This window comes from Rattus norvegicus, chromosome 7, assembly GCF_021556685.1.
Source record: "Rattus norvegicus strain SHRSP/BbbUtx chromosome 7, alternate assembly SHRSP_T2T, whole genome shotgun sequence".
NCBI lineage: Eukaryota > Metazoa > Chordata > Mammalia > Rodentia > Muridae > Rattus > Rattus norvegicus.
In genome coordinates this window covers 123,373,335-123,389,172 of record NC_141540.1, presented here as the reverse complement: position 1 = coordinate 123,389,172, position 15,838 = coordinate 123,373,335, and the positions used below count along the sequence as shown (strand labels likewise).

At 47.2% G+C, this 15,838-nt stretch overlaps 1 protein-coding gene and 1 long non-coding RNA gene across 7 annotated transcripts in view; one reads left to right on the top strand and one right to left on the bottom strand.

Moving 5' to 3' along the window:
- The first annotated feature begins 91 nt into the window (after nt 1–91).
- Nucleotides 92–1,591, top strand: LOC148004895 (uncharacterized). Its single transcript, XR_015625808.1, has 2 exons — nt 92–339; nt 1,411–1,591. It is a non-coding gene; the product is annotated as an uncharacterized LOC148004895 (long non-coding RNA).
- A 2,270-nt stretch (nt 1,592–3,861) lies between these two features.
- Septin3 (septin 3) overlaps nt 3,862–15,838 on the bottom strand; it is a 33,856-nt gene continuing 21,879 nt past the window's right edge. For 5 of the 6 annotated variants that reach the window (XM_087558804.1, XM_087558803.1, XM_087558802.1 and 2 more), the window contains 6 exons: nt 14,180–14,297; nt 13,497–13,592; nt 10,387–10,486; nt 8,033–8,084; nt 7,644–7,737; nt 3,862–5,173 (listed from right to left, as the gene is read on the bottom strand). In XM_087558804.1, the coding sequence (XP_087414930.1) occupies nt 5,108–5,173; nt 7,644–7,737; nt 8,033–8,084; nt 10,387–10,486; nt 13,497–13,592; nt 14,180–14,297 (526 nt within the window). In that variant the 3' untranslated portion in view covers nt 3,862–5,107. 6 annotated transcript variants of the gene reach the window in all.

Genomic DNA, 15,838 nt, shown 5'->3' with positions numbered 1-15,838 from the left:
ATGGGCAGCTGTCACAAGAGCAGCTGTCACAGGTCAGGGGAGGAGAGCCTGGGTGAGGAAAAGGGGCGTGTTAGTGGAGCTGGCTTCACCTCGAGAACAGGGAGGAGCTGAAGGATGGGTGACTAGCCTCTGTCTCGTTAGGCCTACAGCCAGCCTTGGTCTTGCTAGGGGCTAGTGGTTTAAAAAGTAGCCATTAACCAAAAATCTCAGTCCAGATTATGCCAAAACAACCCAGATTGAGGGTCTACATATCCTCCACTCTTTTAAAACCAGAGCTTCCTTCCATCAAAGAGGGCCTAGGATAGAACCTATGGTCTTGTGAGAGAACACCCAGAAAAGGTAAGCTAGATCAGGAAGTGAACAGTGAATTTCAACCTTCAGTAGGTCTGATTCTTGGATCCATTGAGCCTTTCTATTGCTCAATCTATTGCTCAAGACACTCTAGAGTGTTAATGTCCCAGTGAACAAATGAAAATTTCCAAATAATCGTAGTATCATTGTAAGACCTGTCCAGATTTCAGATTTTTGTTGTTGTTTTTGTTTTTGTGAACAGGGTCTCTCTATGTAGCCCTGACTGTTCTGGAACTCACTACGTAGACCAGGTGGACCTCAAACTCTCAGAGACCCTCCTGCCTCTGCCTCCCAAGTGCTAGGTTTAAAGGCATGGGCCACTACTCCTAGCCCAGACAATTTTTACAAGACTTACTAGGATTAGGAATCAAACGTAATAGGAATAGTATACAGCAGCAAACATCGAGATCTAGCCTCTCCTGGTCAATGAAGCCTTGGACAAGAAGACTGTGTTCTCTAGACTTGACCTTCCACACTTGAACATTAGTGTACAGGCTTATTGTGGCTGTGATGGTTGGTGTCCGCCAAACAGCTGTGTCTTTCACATGTCACTTCCCTTCATCTGTGTTCGTTGTGTTGATATCTTCCTCACTTTACCTGCACGGTTTCAAGAGCCTCTTGATTCATCTTCCATTCGGGCCCCTCCAAACTCTCTCTTCATTCATTTGTACCTTAGGTTCACCTCACGGAAAGTCAAGTGTTGTGGGGTATTTGCAGGGTTCGATCACATCGTGAACCCCGAAAACCTTCTGTTTATTGTAAACAGGATTAAATAAAATCAACCATAGGTCAAGAGGCGGAGCAAACAGCCAGTGGTGGGGTGGGAACATAGGAAAAAAGACAGAGTAAGAGGGAGTCAAGAGGAGGTTGGGGATTTAGCTCAGTGGTAGAGCGCTTGCCTAGCAAGCACAAGGCCCTGGGTTCAGTCCCCAGCTCCGGAAAAAAAAAAAAAAAAAAAAGAGGGAGTCAGGAGGAGAGGACCCACAGGAGGTAGAAGAGAGGGATGTTCAGTTGGAGGTGGTTGGGAGACAGTGTGGAGAAGCAGAACTCTTCCTTTAGGACATCGACTGAGGAGGAAGATATGCTGGATGCTTTCTCTGCCTCTCCAAGCTAATCGGCTTTCACCCCAGCATCTGCCTCCTGCGTCTTTATCGGCAAAATCGAATGTCTGAGATTTTGTTCGAAACGACAGTCAAGGTCCCAAATAAGTGCTTAAAGTTCCCATTAAAACTCAGGGACTGGGGCTGGGGATTTAGCTCAGTGGTAGAGCGCTTACCTAGGAAGCGCAAGGCCCTGGGTTCGGTCCCCAGCTCTGAAAAAAAAGAACCAAAAAAAAAAAAAAAAAAAACCTCAGGGACTAACAAGCAGGTGGGAGTTGTGGTGCTCACTGAGCTGCAAATGAGGGTAAGGTGGTCCTCGATCTGAGAGAGTGCTGCTGTGTAAGCTGCTGTGCACCCTCCTCTGTGTAGAAGTGTGTGTGTGCACTCTGTATGTTGGCTGTGCATGCCTGTGTGCACATGAACAAGCCAGAAGAGGATGCCACATATCCTATCACCCTCCCCTCTTGCCTCAAGAAAGAATATTTTACTGAGCATGGAAACAGACTGGTTGACCAGCAAGCCCCAGGTAAGCATGGCCCTGTACCTGGTTTGTTTTTAACTTCGTATTGAGTCGTTGTGAATTTCACATCATGCACCCCAGTCTCACACATCTCCCCATCCCTCCATAGCCACCCTCTGCCCTTGTGACCTTCCTCCCATCAAAAGAAAACTATATTTTTTTAAAAAAATATATTGTCAAATCTAAATTGAATATAAAATATTCATCTTTTATATTTAAGATATATAATGAAATAATACAAATTGAATATAAACTATTAAATTCAATATGCTATATTGCTTGATAAGATTATATATAATGTATATTTTAAAAACCCATCTTGCCAGGGAAGCTGTGGTGTGCCATGGTTTGTCACACAGTGTAACAGCTTTATTTACAAATGAGTCATTGGTCTGGTTCAAAGCCTCTGGCTTCTGCTACTCTATCAATACTGGGTCCTCACCAGGACTCCTCTCAGATATCCTGTCGTTGCCCTGTGCCATGGAGATCCTGCAGCTTTGGCTCTTCAGGCTGACCCCTTCACACGCTCCAGCAGTTCAGAGATTAGGTAGATGTTAGAGTGGGCCAACTCAAAGCCCTGCATCTGGGCCTATGTGGCACCTGACTAGGTTAGCCCCATAGCTCTCCTGCATCCATGGCACCAGGGCCAGCTCTCCTGAATTCACATCCTTAGGTCTGACTCGCCTGAGCCCACAGCACCAGGGCCAGCTCCACTGTCTGCCCATTAGAGGTGCAAAGTACTCTCACTTTTATGCCCTTGGGGGCAGCTCTCCAGCACTGCCCTGGCAAAGGGTGAGGCCAGGCCTCCTGCTCTAACACCCTGAGGGTCAGCTCTTCCACAGCCATATCCCCAGGTCCAGCTCGCCCAAGCTGCCTGGGCGAGGAGCAGGGCCAGCTCCTCAGACATCAACATGGCCCCAGGCAGCAGCCCCAGACCAGGGACATCTGCATGGCCTTTGTTAGTAACATGGGCCACAGACATTGACATAGACCTCTACTGCTGCAGGACCTCTGACACAGACGTGATCCTCAGCGACAGCACGAGCCGTGGCCTTCGGTGGCATTGCAGGCCCCTCACATCAGGCTGTTCCTCACTACCCTGCAGTCTCCAATTCTGCCTCTTTTCATGGCACGCAAACCATTCCACCTCTGTTTCCCTCTCATCTCTCCACCACACCCTTGCTCATCACCGGCACCCAGGCCCCTGGTGGTTGTCCACCCACATGGCAGGCCCCTGGGTGCAGATATAGTTTTATGTGGGTGCTAGGGATCTGAACGCAGGTCTTCCTGCTGGTGTGGCCATCACACTTACCAGCAGAGCCATCTCCCCGTTGCTTCTTAAATTGTGTGTGTATGTGTTTGCATGCCCATGCGCGCATGTGATTGTGAGACCATGTGGAGGTCAAAGGACAATTCGTGGAAGTTGGTTCTTTCCTTCCACCCTGTAGGAGCCAGGGTTTACACTCAGACTGTCAGCCTTTGATAGTAAGTGTTCTTCCCAGCCAAGCTATCTCACGGGCCCCTTTGTATTCTTATTATATTCACAGTAAAATAGCTTTCTAAGCTAGACTAGGCTTTCATTTATAGACTTAGTCCTTATGCCTTGAGGGTGGGAGAGATGCTAAGAAGTTAAGTAATTGGGACTAAATATTTCCTGGAAAAACACAGTCAACTCTCCTGCTCACTGGGGTTACAAAATTCCAGGGAATGACTGGAGTATGGCCTCACATCACCAAAAAATGAATAGATGCCACGCGTTCGCTATCTAGTATCTGTGGCTACTCCACACCTTGCCAAGAAGGTCCCTGGCTCACACCCAGTGAGATGGTGTCTTTCACACCTGATTTTTATCAAGGAGCAAGAAACACGAATAAGATAAAGACCAGGCCATTATTGTTCAAACAGTAATGTTTAGTTGTACAACAGAGGCTAGCAACATTTACACGACCAGTCTGAGTGTCTGTTGGCTTGTTTTCAACTGGGAAACTGAACTGGAATATCACCAAAACATTGGCTGGGACTAATAACGTTTTAAAAATGGGTCGTTCTTGCATCCCCTAGGCTTGGGCCTTGTTCCATCAGGACTTGTAGATGAATGGCCCACAAGTCACCAGCCTTTGAGCAAGTTGTGTCCAGGTGGAGATGGCAGGTGGGGTGGCTGAGGGAGGGTCCTATAAAGACACAGTGTATGGGGCAGTGGCAGCCGTCCGCAAACATTCATGCATCTGAGGGGGGCTTTGCCCTCCGTTGGGTATTTTCCATTAGCCTATAGCGACCACCTGTGGTCAGGCTAATGCATCGCTCACATTAACAGGGTGGGGGATGGGAGCAGGAATAGTCAGGGTAGGTGGGAAGAGATTCCCTCTTATTGCTAAATGTACAAAAGGGTGCTATTTTTTTCTTCCTAGAGTGTATAGCTTGTGGGTTTGGAGTAGTCTGTGTGTGTTTAATTCCCTTTATTTTAAAGTTTGGGGATAGGGAGTCAACTCCAGCAACCTCTTTTCAGCAAAACCACTTCCCGGATGGCCATATTTTGGGGTAAACAGGTTGTCCACACACATACTCACTGGGCCAGCCACCAGCGGTGATTTTTTTTTTAAAGTGACGCTAGTCATCTGGCTCCCCAACATGTATAATCAATCACCCTTATAAATACTTTGAAGCAATGAAGGAGACACCCTTGTCCCACACAGGGGCTCACACGGCTGACCTCAGTGACTCTGACAAGCAGGAAAGCTGCTTTCTTGACCGGTTACGGTAGCCAAGAAAGCACTCATGCAGATGAATGGCTAGGGAGCAATGCCGGTTCCCTTGGAGACAGTTACCAGTCGCTGGTGTGCGCTTGCAAGGGCAGGAGAAGCTCTCCGTGAGTTCCTCCTGCCTACACAAGGGCTGGGGCTGCTGAACATAGATGGTAGAGCAGGGTGGTGCTGGCGGGAACTCCATTCCGTGGGGGAGGAGAGGAGTAGTTTGGCTAAACGGAGGAAGCAACTGTCCTAGAGACGCAGCTAGCCCCTCCCACTGGCCGAGGGCTGAGAGGGGCTGTGCTGGTGGGCTGGACAAGCACGGCACTAAAGGGGGCGTGGCCCTGCAGCAATAACAGCTGGGGAGGGAGAAGCAGCACTTGAAATGGCCTTCATTCAGCAGTGGGGCAGGGGGTGGCTGGCACAGGTGGAAGGACAGTGCCCAGGAGGCCTTCTCCCTGCAGGGGGAGTTGAGAATGGTTGAGGGTGTGGAGACTGGCAGCTGGCAGCAGACACATAAAACAGCCTCTCCAGGGACAGTGAGACCACAGCTTAGGGGAGACAGGCAGTATTCTCCTACTTAGCATCTCCAATGCCCACCGTCCTTAGCACCTGCTGGCCTTAGGTGTCCAATCCCATGTCACTATACAGAGCAGCTCACTGGAGCAGCCAGCCAGTTCTATAATGTTGCTACCGTTCTAGCCTGACAGCTGACTATTCTTTAGTAATGTTATGGGAAAAGGGGGGATGAGGGATGAGGTCTAGAGATAGAGCAGTTCTCAGGAAAGGCTAAGACCATAGGATTAGGGTCACATGATCTGATCATTTCCTTCTCTTCCACTTGGTCCACTGAATTCTGGGTCTTCCATATCTCTCTCTCTCTCTCTCTCTCTCTCTCTCTCTCTAGTGACTGGGTAATATAGGTAAAAAATGCTGGCATTCAGGGAGGACCAGTTCAACACCCAGGCTGGACTGGGAGGTGGGATAGTGAATAGATCAGTTGTAAACAGAATCACATGGTGTCTTCCCTTTCCTAAGGCTAAATGGCTTTGCTTAAAGCAGCCTTAGAAACTACAGGAACCAAAGAATAACTTGGATGTGTAAGGAGCAGTAAAAGTGTGCATTAATAAATACGGGACTCCCGAGAAGGCAATAAATGTACAGCTATGGGTGCTCCTGGGAACGTCTACAGGGTCGGACGGTGAGAGAATGTGGGGAGGGGAGAAGCCAAGGAAGACAGACAAATGAGAACAGAGAGTCTGTACAGAACAAAGCCACAGAGAAGCCAGCTTAACACAGACAGAAGGCTACTCGAGAAAGGGAAACATGTTAAAATTTCTCTCAGAAGTCCAGCCACCTCAGAAACTCTGGATATTTTTTCCGATACTTCAGAATTCTCAAATGTAATTCCCTCTGCCTAAAGGTTGCCTCATTTGACCAATAACACGTACTTCCTTAAACAGAACACCAGGTGCAGCCCAAGCTACCAAGTTCTCCCATTTCTCCAGGCTACTCCCAAGTCAGAGTGAATTTCAGGGGTCGGTTGCCGAACCTGGCTTTCCTAGTCTTCTCTAGACTCGGAATTCTCTTGCAGTCTCAGCATGTACTACCACGTGCTTTTACTTCTGATCTTATTTTTTTTAAGGTTTATTAATTTTTACCTTATGCATATGAGTGCTTGTCTGTGTGTGTGTGTGTGTGTGTGTATGTTCACCATGCTCATGGAGGCTAAAAGGGGGCATCATAGCCTCTGGAACTGGAGTCACAGATAACTAAGCCACCAGGAAGGTGCTGGGAACTGAGCCTGGGTCCACTGCAAGAGTGAAAGATGATCCTGAGCACAGAGCCATTATCTCTCCGGCTCCTAGCTGTGATTCAATCTTAGGGCAGTAGAAAGTCAATGTAGGAAGCAGGCCGGGCCTGATTCCTAAATGCAGAAAGGAAGCTAACATAGATTACTCTAACAGGAGATAAAAGGTCAGAGACAGGCAGGAAAGGGGGCAAGTGTGTGAATATATGAATGTACGAAGAAAGGAAGCAAAGGAAGCTGGGGAGGGGAAAGAGAAATCAGGAAGAGGAGCCAACCAACCAGCCTGGAAATATGGGGAGGGCGAGCACAGGAAGCAGTGGTTAGCAGTGGTGATGACCTGCTGTTTGACAGTGACCTCAACATAGACACAAGTGTGGAGCTCCATTTCCAGACACCAATTCTGCAGGAGCCCCCTCAGCTTTCTTCTTTGCACCCTGTGAAGTTTCTCTCCATCTTCCCAAGAAGTCCTAGCCTCAGTCCAGATTACCTCAACTTACAGTGAAAAGTGGTTCTGTGCTCCCACAGCCCACCAGAGGCTAACTCGGTCACCAGTCCATGAATACCTGCATCCCCAGTCTGTGGGCGGGTCAGAAGTAAGAAAGAGTTGCCTGTGGCTCACCTGCTCCCAGCATTTTAAAATAAAACCTTCCCCAAACCTCCTGAGTGAGGCGCACAGCTTTTTGTTCTGGAGCACAAGAAAAAAGGAGACAGAATGGAGAGTCATGGAGAAAGCAGACTTACAAAGAACTTTCCAGAGAGGGCAATGAAAATACCTCACCCCTGAGCACACGCGTACACAGAGGCACACACACGCACACACACAGGCATGCACACGCACAGGCACAGGCAAGACACACAAACACATGACACACAGGCATTCTCTATCATACACACACACACACACACACACACACACACACACACACACACACACTCACACACACCAGACAAAATACTGCACAAATACCAGACAGGCCTGTAGGACAGCTGAAAGGAGGAGGTGGCTGGAGGTGGTATCTGGGGTGTGTGTGTGTTTAGAGAAGGGGGATATGTATGATAACACAGAGAAGGGCTCATCACGGGTTACTGTCGTGGCTTTCCTCTGTGTCCACGCTCACCGGAGGGAGGCCTCCATTGTCATTGAGCCTCTTGGCCCTGTAAGTTTCATAGTGGATGTTGTGTGTTACTTCTTTGAGGTCCTGGAGGTGAGTCCTGAAAGGACACAGGGTAAGAAAAGAGAAGAAGATACAGTTAAGGGTCAGAAGAGGAGAAGGTGGTCCAGCTCTGAGGCTAACACATCTCCTTGGTAGACTGAACCCAATGACTGGGACCCACCCTTGAGGACCGATGTCAGTCTTACAACCCCTTTGAGACCGGGGCTAGAACAGGGACAGAGAGCTCTGTTAGAAAGGGTAGACACTCAGGAAGTGAATCTGAGCAGATGATCTTTGATCACATAATTAAACATGCCATCTGGGGTATTTATTAATGTGGGGGTACATCGTACCTGATGACGAAGTCTCGAAGCAGGGCAAACTCACAGTGGTTGAGGTTTTCGACTATGGACAAAACAAAAGAAAACAGGTAGCCAGTTCACTAGTGTCGGCCCAGCAGGGAGGCCATTTTAACAATGCTTTAACACAGCACGAGGGGGGTTCTTAAGTAGACTTGCCTGAGGTTTATTCACTAGTGTACTGGTTCCCTTCCTTCCTTTCTTTCTCTTCCTTTTCTTTTCTCAAAACTGAGCAAATACTTTTAAATCAGGTATAATGGACACAGCACCATTCTAGACACTATAGAATGAATCCCTTTTTTATTTTTTAAGATTTATTATATATATATATATATATATATATATATATATATATATATATATATTAGCTGTCTTTAGACACACCAGAAATGGGTATGGGATCCCATTGCAGATGGTTGTGAGCCACCATGTGGTTGCTGGGAATTGAACTCAGGACCTCTGGAAGAGCAGACAGTGCTCTTAATCACTGAGCCATCTCTCCAGCCCTGTAGAATGAATCATAATATGGGCTGGTTTTGTCCCACATTTTATGAAAAATTAATGTGGGAGTTTAAGAAACTTGTGAAGGCCTGCTATAGTTCCTTTTCTAAAGATAGGACAAAGATTAGAGGAAGACAAAACACATAGGACCCAATGACTGGCCCAGCTTCCAAGGGTCACGTTCTATACAGTAAATCAGTTGACAGAGACGGGGTGACTGCTGTCTGCAAACCGCTCACCAAAAACTGGGAACAGAGGAAGATAAGACATGACTCTCTGGTCTTAACGATGTGCACATAACACTCTCACAAATTATTCTATTTCAAGGCAAATAATAAAATAAAATCCCAAGGTACTGAATGTGGAGAAGGTGGTGGCCCACCACTGTCATCCCAGCATTTGGGAGTTAGAAAACAGAAAGGTCATGAATTCAAGATCAGGGCTGGAGAGATGGCTCAGTGGTTAAGAGCACTGACTGCTCTTCCAGAGGTCCTGAGTTCAAATCCCAACAACTATATAGTGGCTCACAACCATCCGTAATGGCATACAATGTCTTCTTCTGGTGTTTACAGTGTACTTATATACATTAAATAAATAATTCTTTTTATTAAAAAACTGTCTCAAAAAAAAAGAAAAACATCAGTTAAGGATTTAGCTCAATGGTTGTTCAGCGCATTAAGACCCTGAGTTCTATTACCGGGTCCTCAAAAATTATCAATAATTAAAAAGAATTAAAATTACTCAAAGCGGGGCTGGAGAGATGGCTCAGTGGTTAAGAGCACCGACTGCTCTTCCAGAGGTTCTGAGTTCAAATCCCAGCAACCACATGGTGGCTCACAACCATCTGTAATGATATCTGATGCCCTCTTCTGGTGTATCTGAAGACAGTGTACTCATAGATAATAAATAAAATATTAAAAAAAATTACTCAAAGCAGTAGAGTAAATCCCAGTTTGGGAATCAAATTATGCAAATGTGAAGTTCAAGTTTTACTAGCACATGAAAACCTCTGGGTTTAATCTCCAGCACCACTGGTGAGTGCTCCTTGTGGGTGGGACCTGTATGACCTTTGCAAAGCAAAGCATCTAACTTATCTGAGACTCATATTCTGAAGATGGGACCATCTGCCCTGTACCCCTTACAGGGTTACCATAATTGTTTTCTTGGTTTGGTTTTTTGCGTGTTGTGCAGGGGATCGAACCCCACCCCTGCACACACTAAGCAAGTGCTCCATCACTGAACTACCTCTCCAGTGCCCAGCGAGACCCCTGAAGTAAATTCTTGAAAGCTTTCAGAATCACCATGTCCCACCCAAGGTCACACCCACTCAATAAATCATTGACTAAGGCGACGTGATTCACCCTTTGGCACCTTGTCAGGTCATACGTGAAACTCTTTCTCTGGTTTTTCCACCCCTCAAGAGTTTGTCTGGGGGCTGGGGAGATGGCTCAGTGGTTAGAGCACTGATAGCTCTTCCAGAGGTCCTGAGTTCAATTCCCAGCAACCACATGGTGGCTCACAACCATCTGTAATGGGATCTGATGTCCTCTTCTCCTGTGTCTGAAGACAGCGACAGTGTAGTCGCATATAAAGAAATCTTTAAAAAAAAAATAAATAAGTTTTTCTGTGTCCTATATTTATTTGACAGGCAAGTCATTGCCATCTGGCCACATGTTAAATGGTGTCATGGTTCCCTGCCTGTGACTAGCATCTCAAACTCTAAGTTCCTTAAGGGCAGCAGCCAGCTGAATAATATCATAGCATCCTAGCTCCTGACACTTTGAAGTCTTGGTATTTAATAGCCGCTGTCTGGACGGCCACTCCTCCTGGGAGACGCACTGGATTACCTTCGATGATCCCCCAGGGTGTTTTTCTCCCGAGGACCCTCTTGCCATTCACTTGGTACTCCTTGTCACTCCCCACCACCGCGAAGGGCATGCTCTCCTGCTGCAGAGGGGGAAGGCAAAACCAGACACACATGCTCAGTCCTCAGCTCCAAACCCAGTGTCCAGGGCAGGACAGCCTTTCACGTCTTATTCCCTGGCTCCCTCAATGATGCTACTAGTGTTGAGAGCAACAGTGCTCTGACGCTTGTAAAGACTGAGCTGAGATTCAAGGCCTGGGCCCAACCCTGACTACACTGTTGTCTGACTGGCTACCCACAGTAAGTTGGCGTTCCTTCAATGAGAGAGCACTTTGAACAGTTCATTGTGCTTGAGTACATATTTTCATTTGATTTGGAACCACTCTGGGAGCTAGCTAGCACAGACTCTGACAAACAGCACCTACCCAGGCGTCAGCCGGACTCTGAGATGTGTACTGCGGCTCCCATGGAACCTACTGGCAGATGCCCAGGTACTGAACTTTCAGGGCTCTGCTCTGAGATGGGGCTGCTCTGCTCCATCAGGGCAAGCACCTAAATGGACCTGCCTGGATGCGTTTGTCATTGGACGAAAGAATCACATGCCGCTTAATGACAGAGTAAGTTCAAGAAAAGATCATGGGAGACTACGCCACAGGCTGAACTCAAATTAGCATAGAAGTATGCAAACTATGATACCAGATGATAGGGTTGCAGGGAAAGTGTCCTATGTGGCCCCACACTGACCACAATCTCCTCATGCAGCATGTGGATACGGTATGCAAACTGAGGACACATACATGTGTGTGTGCAACCTGAGGACACATACGTGTGTGCGTAAACTGAGAACATATACGTGTGTAAACTGAGGACACATATGTGTATGTGTAAACTGAGGTCACATACGTGTAGAGCTGGCCTCTGAATATTAAGCCAAGTGTGCAGACAGATGATGTAAGTGCAGTGCTTGCCTAACAGACCCAAGGCCCTGGATTCAATCCTCAGCACTGCACGAAATGTGTGTGTGTGTGTGTGTGTGTGTGTGTGTATGTGTGTCTGTGTATGTCTGTGTATGTCTATGTCTCTGGTCTGTGTGTGTATATATCGAAGTGTGTGTCTATATATCTGTGTGTGTGTCTATGAGTGTCTGTGTGTGTGTCTGTGAGTGTCTGTGTATGTGTCTGTGTCTGTGTGTGTGTGAGTATGTCTGGTGTCTGTGTGTGTGTATGTATCTGTATGTGTGTCTGTCTGTGTATGTCTGTATGTGTGTCTGTCTGTGTATTCTGTGTGTGTATCTGTGTGTGTGCATCTGTGTGTGTGTGTGTGTGTGTGTGTATGTCTCTGGTCTCTGTGTGTGTATAACTATGTGTATATCTGTGTGTGTGTGTGTGTGTGTGTATGTCTCTGGTCTCTGTGTGTGTATAACTATGTGTGTATCTGGGTGTGTGTGTGTCTGTGTATGTCTATGTCTATGTCTCTGGTATGTGTGTGTGAGTGTGTCTGTGTATGTGTCTGTGAGTATGTCTGGTGTCTCTGTGTGTGTGTGTCTATGAGTGTGTCTGTGTATGTGTCTGTGTCTATGTGTCTATGTATGTCTGTGTGTGTCTGTATGTGTGTATCTGTGTGTGTGTGTGTGTGTGTGTGTGTGTGTGTGTGTTTGATCAAAAAGTGAGGCATGCAGTCCCTAGCACCACAAAAACATAAAGGCCAGTGGATGTGACATATTTTAAAGGCATTTTAGCTACCTAAGATATTTCTCCTTCAACGTTTAAGACTTGTAAACATCACTTTAAAGGTGATTTTCTGAGGCTGGTGAGACAGACGGCTGATGCATAAAGATGCTGCCACCAGGTCTGATGATCTGACCTAGATCCTTGAGGCCCACTTGGAAAAGGAGAAAACTAACTCCTGAAAAGTGGCATGTGACCTCCACACATGCCATAGGCACGTACCAATTCCTCCTCACTCACCCCACATACAAATGAGTAAATTAACATCATTAAGGGGCTTTTTCATTTTTTATTTTTTTTCAAGTGATAATCTTAATTCAGTTGCCTTTTTCAACTGACTGACTGTCAAGAGTAAAAGGCTTCTCTAGAATATTCAACTTTCTAGAAGAGTCCAGAAGGGTCTCAAAACCTAAGTCGTAAGAGATTTGATTTGTCACTGAGAACATGGACTGGTCACGCGGTCCAGGTTTCTGATGCAGAATCATAGGGTTTTTTAATTAAGAGCAAGACCTTAGACATCATATAGCTGATGGTCTCCAAACCCAGTTCTTTGGTGTGGCCAGAGACACAGAAAGCATCTTAGCAGCTGCTCAGACAGCAGAACTCTGTGCCTATGACCCTCAGCCAGAGCAGTCCTGCTCTGGTGGCTTGTATAATAAAGTTCTAAAGTTTTTACTTGTTTCAGGTTTTTTTTTTGTTTGTTTCAGGTTTTTAATCACATACTGTATATGTGTGTGTATTTATACTATGTGTCTCTGTGTGTCTGTGTGTCTGTGTGTGTCTATGTCTCTGGCCTCTCTGTGTGTATATCTATGTCTCTCTCTCTCAAGTATATATGGAGATCAGGGAACAACTTTTGGGAGTTAATTCATTCCTTATGCCACATGGATCCTGGTGACCCAATTCATCAGGCTGACAGCAAGTGCCCTTATGCATTAAGCAATTTCATTAGCCCATGTTTATTTTTTAAATCGTTCTTCTAAAGTCAGAGAAAGCCTATAAGCCACTCACCTAGTCCAGCCTCTGTATTTTGTAGAGGGAGAAACTGAGGCAAACTCTAACTATAGATTCCTCTGGGCATTAGCTCAATGCCCCATCATCTGAAAATGGTTTTGCCAGATCCTTGGAAGGAAGGTGAGGCTCTCCTAATGTCTGGTGATTGAAGGGACTAATTTCCTGAGCACAGGAAGCCCCTCTGTGAGTTCACAGTCCTAGTGAGGGTCACTGACATCCATACCTCCTGTGGTCTAGGTTAGGTGAAGTGACAACGGGTCATGGTAAGGGAAGAGCAGGAGGAAAGACCTGAAGGCAACCCCCAGAGGCACCGAGGGAGCATCTGGTGACAAAGAGAGCCCCATGCACCTACCCGGATTTTGTCATTCTCTGTCTTGTCCTCCAAATCCTCATCAAACTCCTTCTGAGGGTAGAACTCAATGCCGTTTACTTCAAGCTCTTTGCGAACCTAGAGAGGCAAGGTAGTAAGGCGTTGATAATCTGGTCTCTTGGTCTCTCCTCTCCAAGACCTGGCGGCAGGAAAACCCCAAGAAAAGGCCCAGCCCTGGGAGAGAAGAGGGGAGGAGACTGTGAGCTCAGGCTCCGCCCCTGGGGTTTCAGCTGACTGGGAAAGGAGGTAAAAACCACCTCTTTCAAGACTTAAGTCTCTTCCTCCAGGATCTCTTCAGTGTTCTTTTTGGTTCCTTTCTTTTTCTTTTCACCCAGTGGGAACTCGTGAAGTTTGGTTACCAGTTAGCATACTCTTCTCGAGTATCCTAACATTGGATCAGTTCACAGCGATGAGTTTATCTGGGAGCTGGAGCCTTTACCAGACCAAGTGTGGAGCAGGAGGGAAAGGCAGTCTGGAACTAGTGGCCTCACCTCTGGTCCCAGGAACGTCTATCCCTTGCCTCGAATGGTGAAGTAGGAGGGGGTTAGGGTGGAGAAGTGGAGTAGAGGGGAAGTGGAAGGCATGGCAGGTAGGAAATGGTCCTGACCCAGAGGAGGGGAAGGCAGCACTGGAGATAGGGAAAGGACAAAGAGACCCCAGCTCACCCTCTGCTTGAATTCAGACTTCTCCTCCAGGGTCATGGTGTCAGCCTTGGCAATGACAGGAATGACGTTCACCACTTTGCTGAGGTGTTTCATGAACTCAAGATCAAGTGGTCGTAAGCTGGGGCCCAGAGAAGGCAGGAAGATCAGAGCCACATCCCCTTCTTGACTCAGCCACTGCCACCAGGGGAGCCAACTGGCCTGGGAGCCTGGCTAAGGCCATGCAGCTGCACATGTCCCTGCTTCAGCACCTGCTGCATGTCTCCAACGTTGTCCTCGAGTCAAGCTCCCTCTTATCTTCCTCGGTTCCCACACAAAGCATCCCTCTCCTTAAACCCTCTCAAACCACCCAGGACACCTTTTCTGACCCAAGAATTTCTTCTTTGTGGGGACAAGCATGGGTGGTCATCACCAACTGAATTTCCCAATGGCCTCCTGTCAGTCCCCACAGCTCATGCCGTAGAGCCAAGCTCTAATGCCCCAGTGCAACACTAGTTTGCAATCTTGGGACCCATTAGTCAGACTGTCTGATAGTTTCCACTAACTATGGACTGAGGTCTGGGAAGAGCTAAAACTAGAAGATCTCAACTTCAAGGCAAGTTCGGGCTACAGAGTAAGTTCAAGGTAATTTTGGACAATCAAGTAAAAGGAGGGCTAGGCATGGTGGTTTATGGCCTCACTTGGGAGGCAGAGGCAGGCAGATATCTGAGTTTGAGGCCAGCCTGGTCTATGGAGCCAGTTCCAACACAGTCAGGGCTACACAGAGAAACCTTATCTCAAAAATAAACAAACAAAAAAACAAAGAAACCATAAGTGATTATCATAAATGATTAAGTATGAGGAGGAGGAGGAGGAATAAGAGGAAGAAGGAGGAGGTAAAAGAGAGCTGACATGTAGCTCAATGGTACAGTGCTTACCTAGCATGTGTGAGGCCCTGAGTTCAATCCCTAGTACCCACTCTTAAAAAACAAAACAAAAAAATTTAAAAGCCCTCATCTTATTGAAGTCCTATATCTGATCCAGGGTTATTCGATCAAACAAACTCTGTAACTCCACACTGCCCAGGTACCCCTGGCACATTCAACTTCAAGGTCTACATTCTCTCAAAAGCTTAGAGGGGCTTAGAGGTACACACTGCCCTGCAGGAAACACCAGCAAGATGTATGACCTGTCTGTTCCCACTCCCTACCATGGGGCCCATCTGCTGCTTACAAATCACGTTGTGGCACAGCCTTCATCACTGCACGTCTGGCTCCCCTGCTCGGGTGGCCACTCTCTAGATTCCCACAGCCAAGTTCCATATCTTGCCTAAATACCAGCCCCAATCCAGGATCCCCGATTCTCTCTGCTTTGCCTTTCTTGCCACCCCCAAACCCCGAGCCTTGTCCAAAGCAAGTATCTACTGAACAAACGAGGTGCCCCTCTGCTTAAGTTCTCTCTTCTGGTGTAGTTGGGCTGGCTGTACGGAGACACCAGTGAACAGTATAGAAGGCAGTGATGGCCGGTTTTACTCTCTTTCCTATAGAAAGTCTGAGGAACCCTAAGGTTCCAGGGCCATGACCTTCTAGCCATCTGGCTCTCCCCAGCAAAACCAGGTATGGAGTCTCCAGTCCATGGCCCAGATGACACAACTGGAGCCAGGCCCGGGCAGTAGGAGTGGGT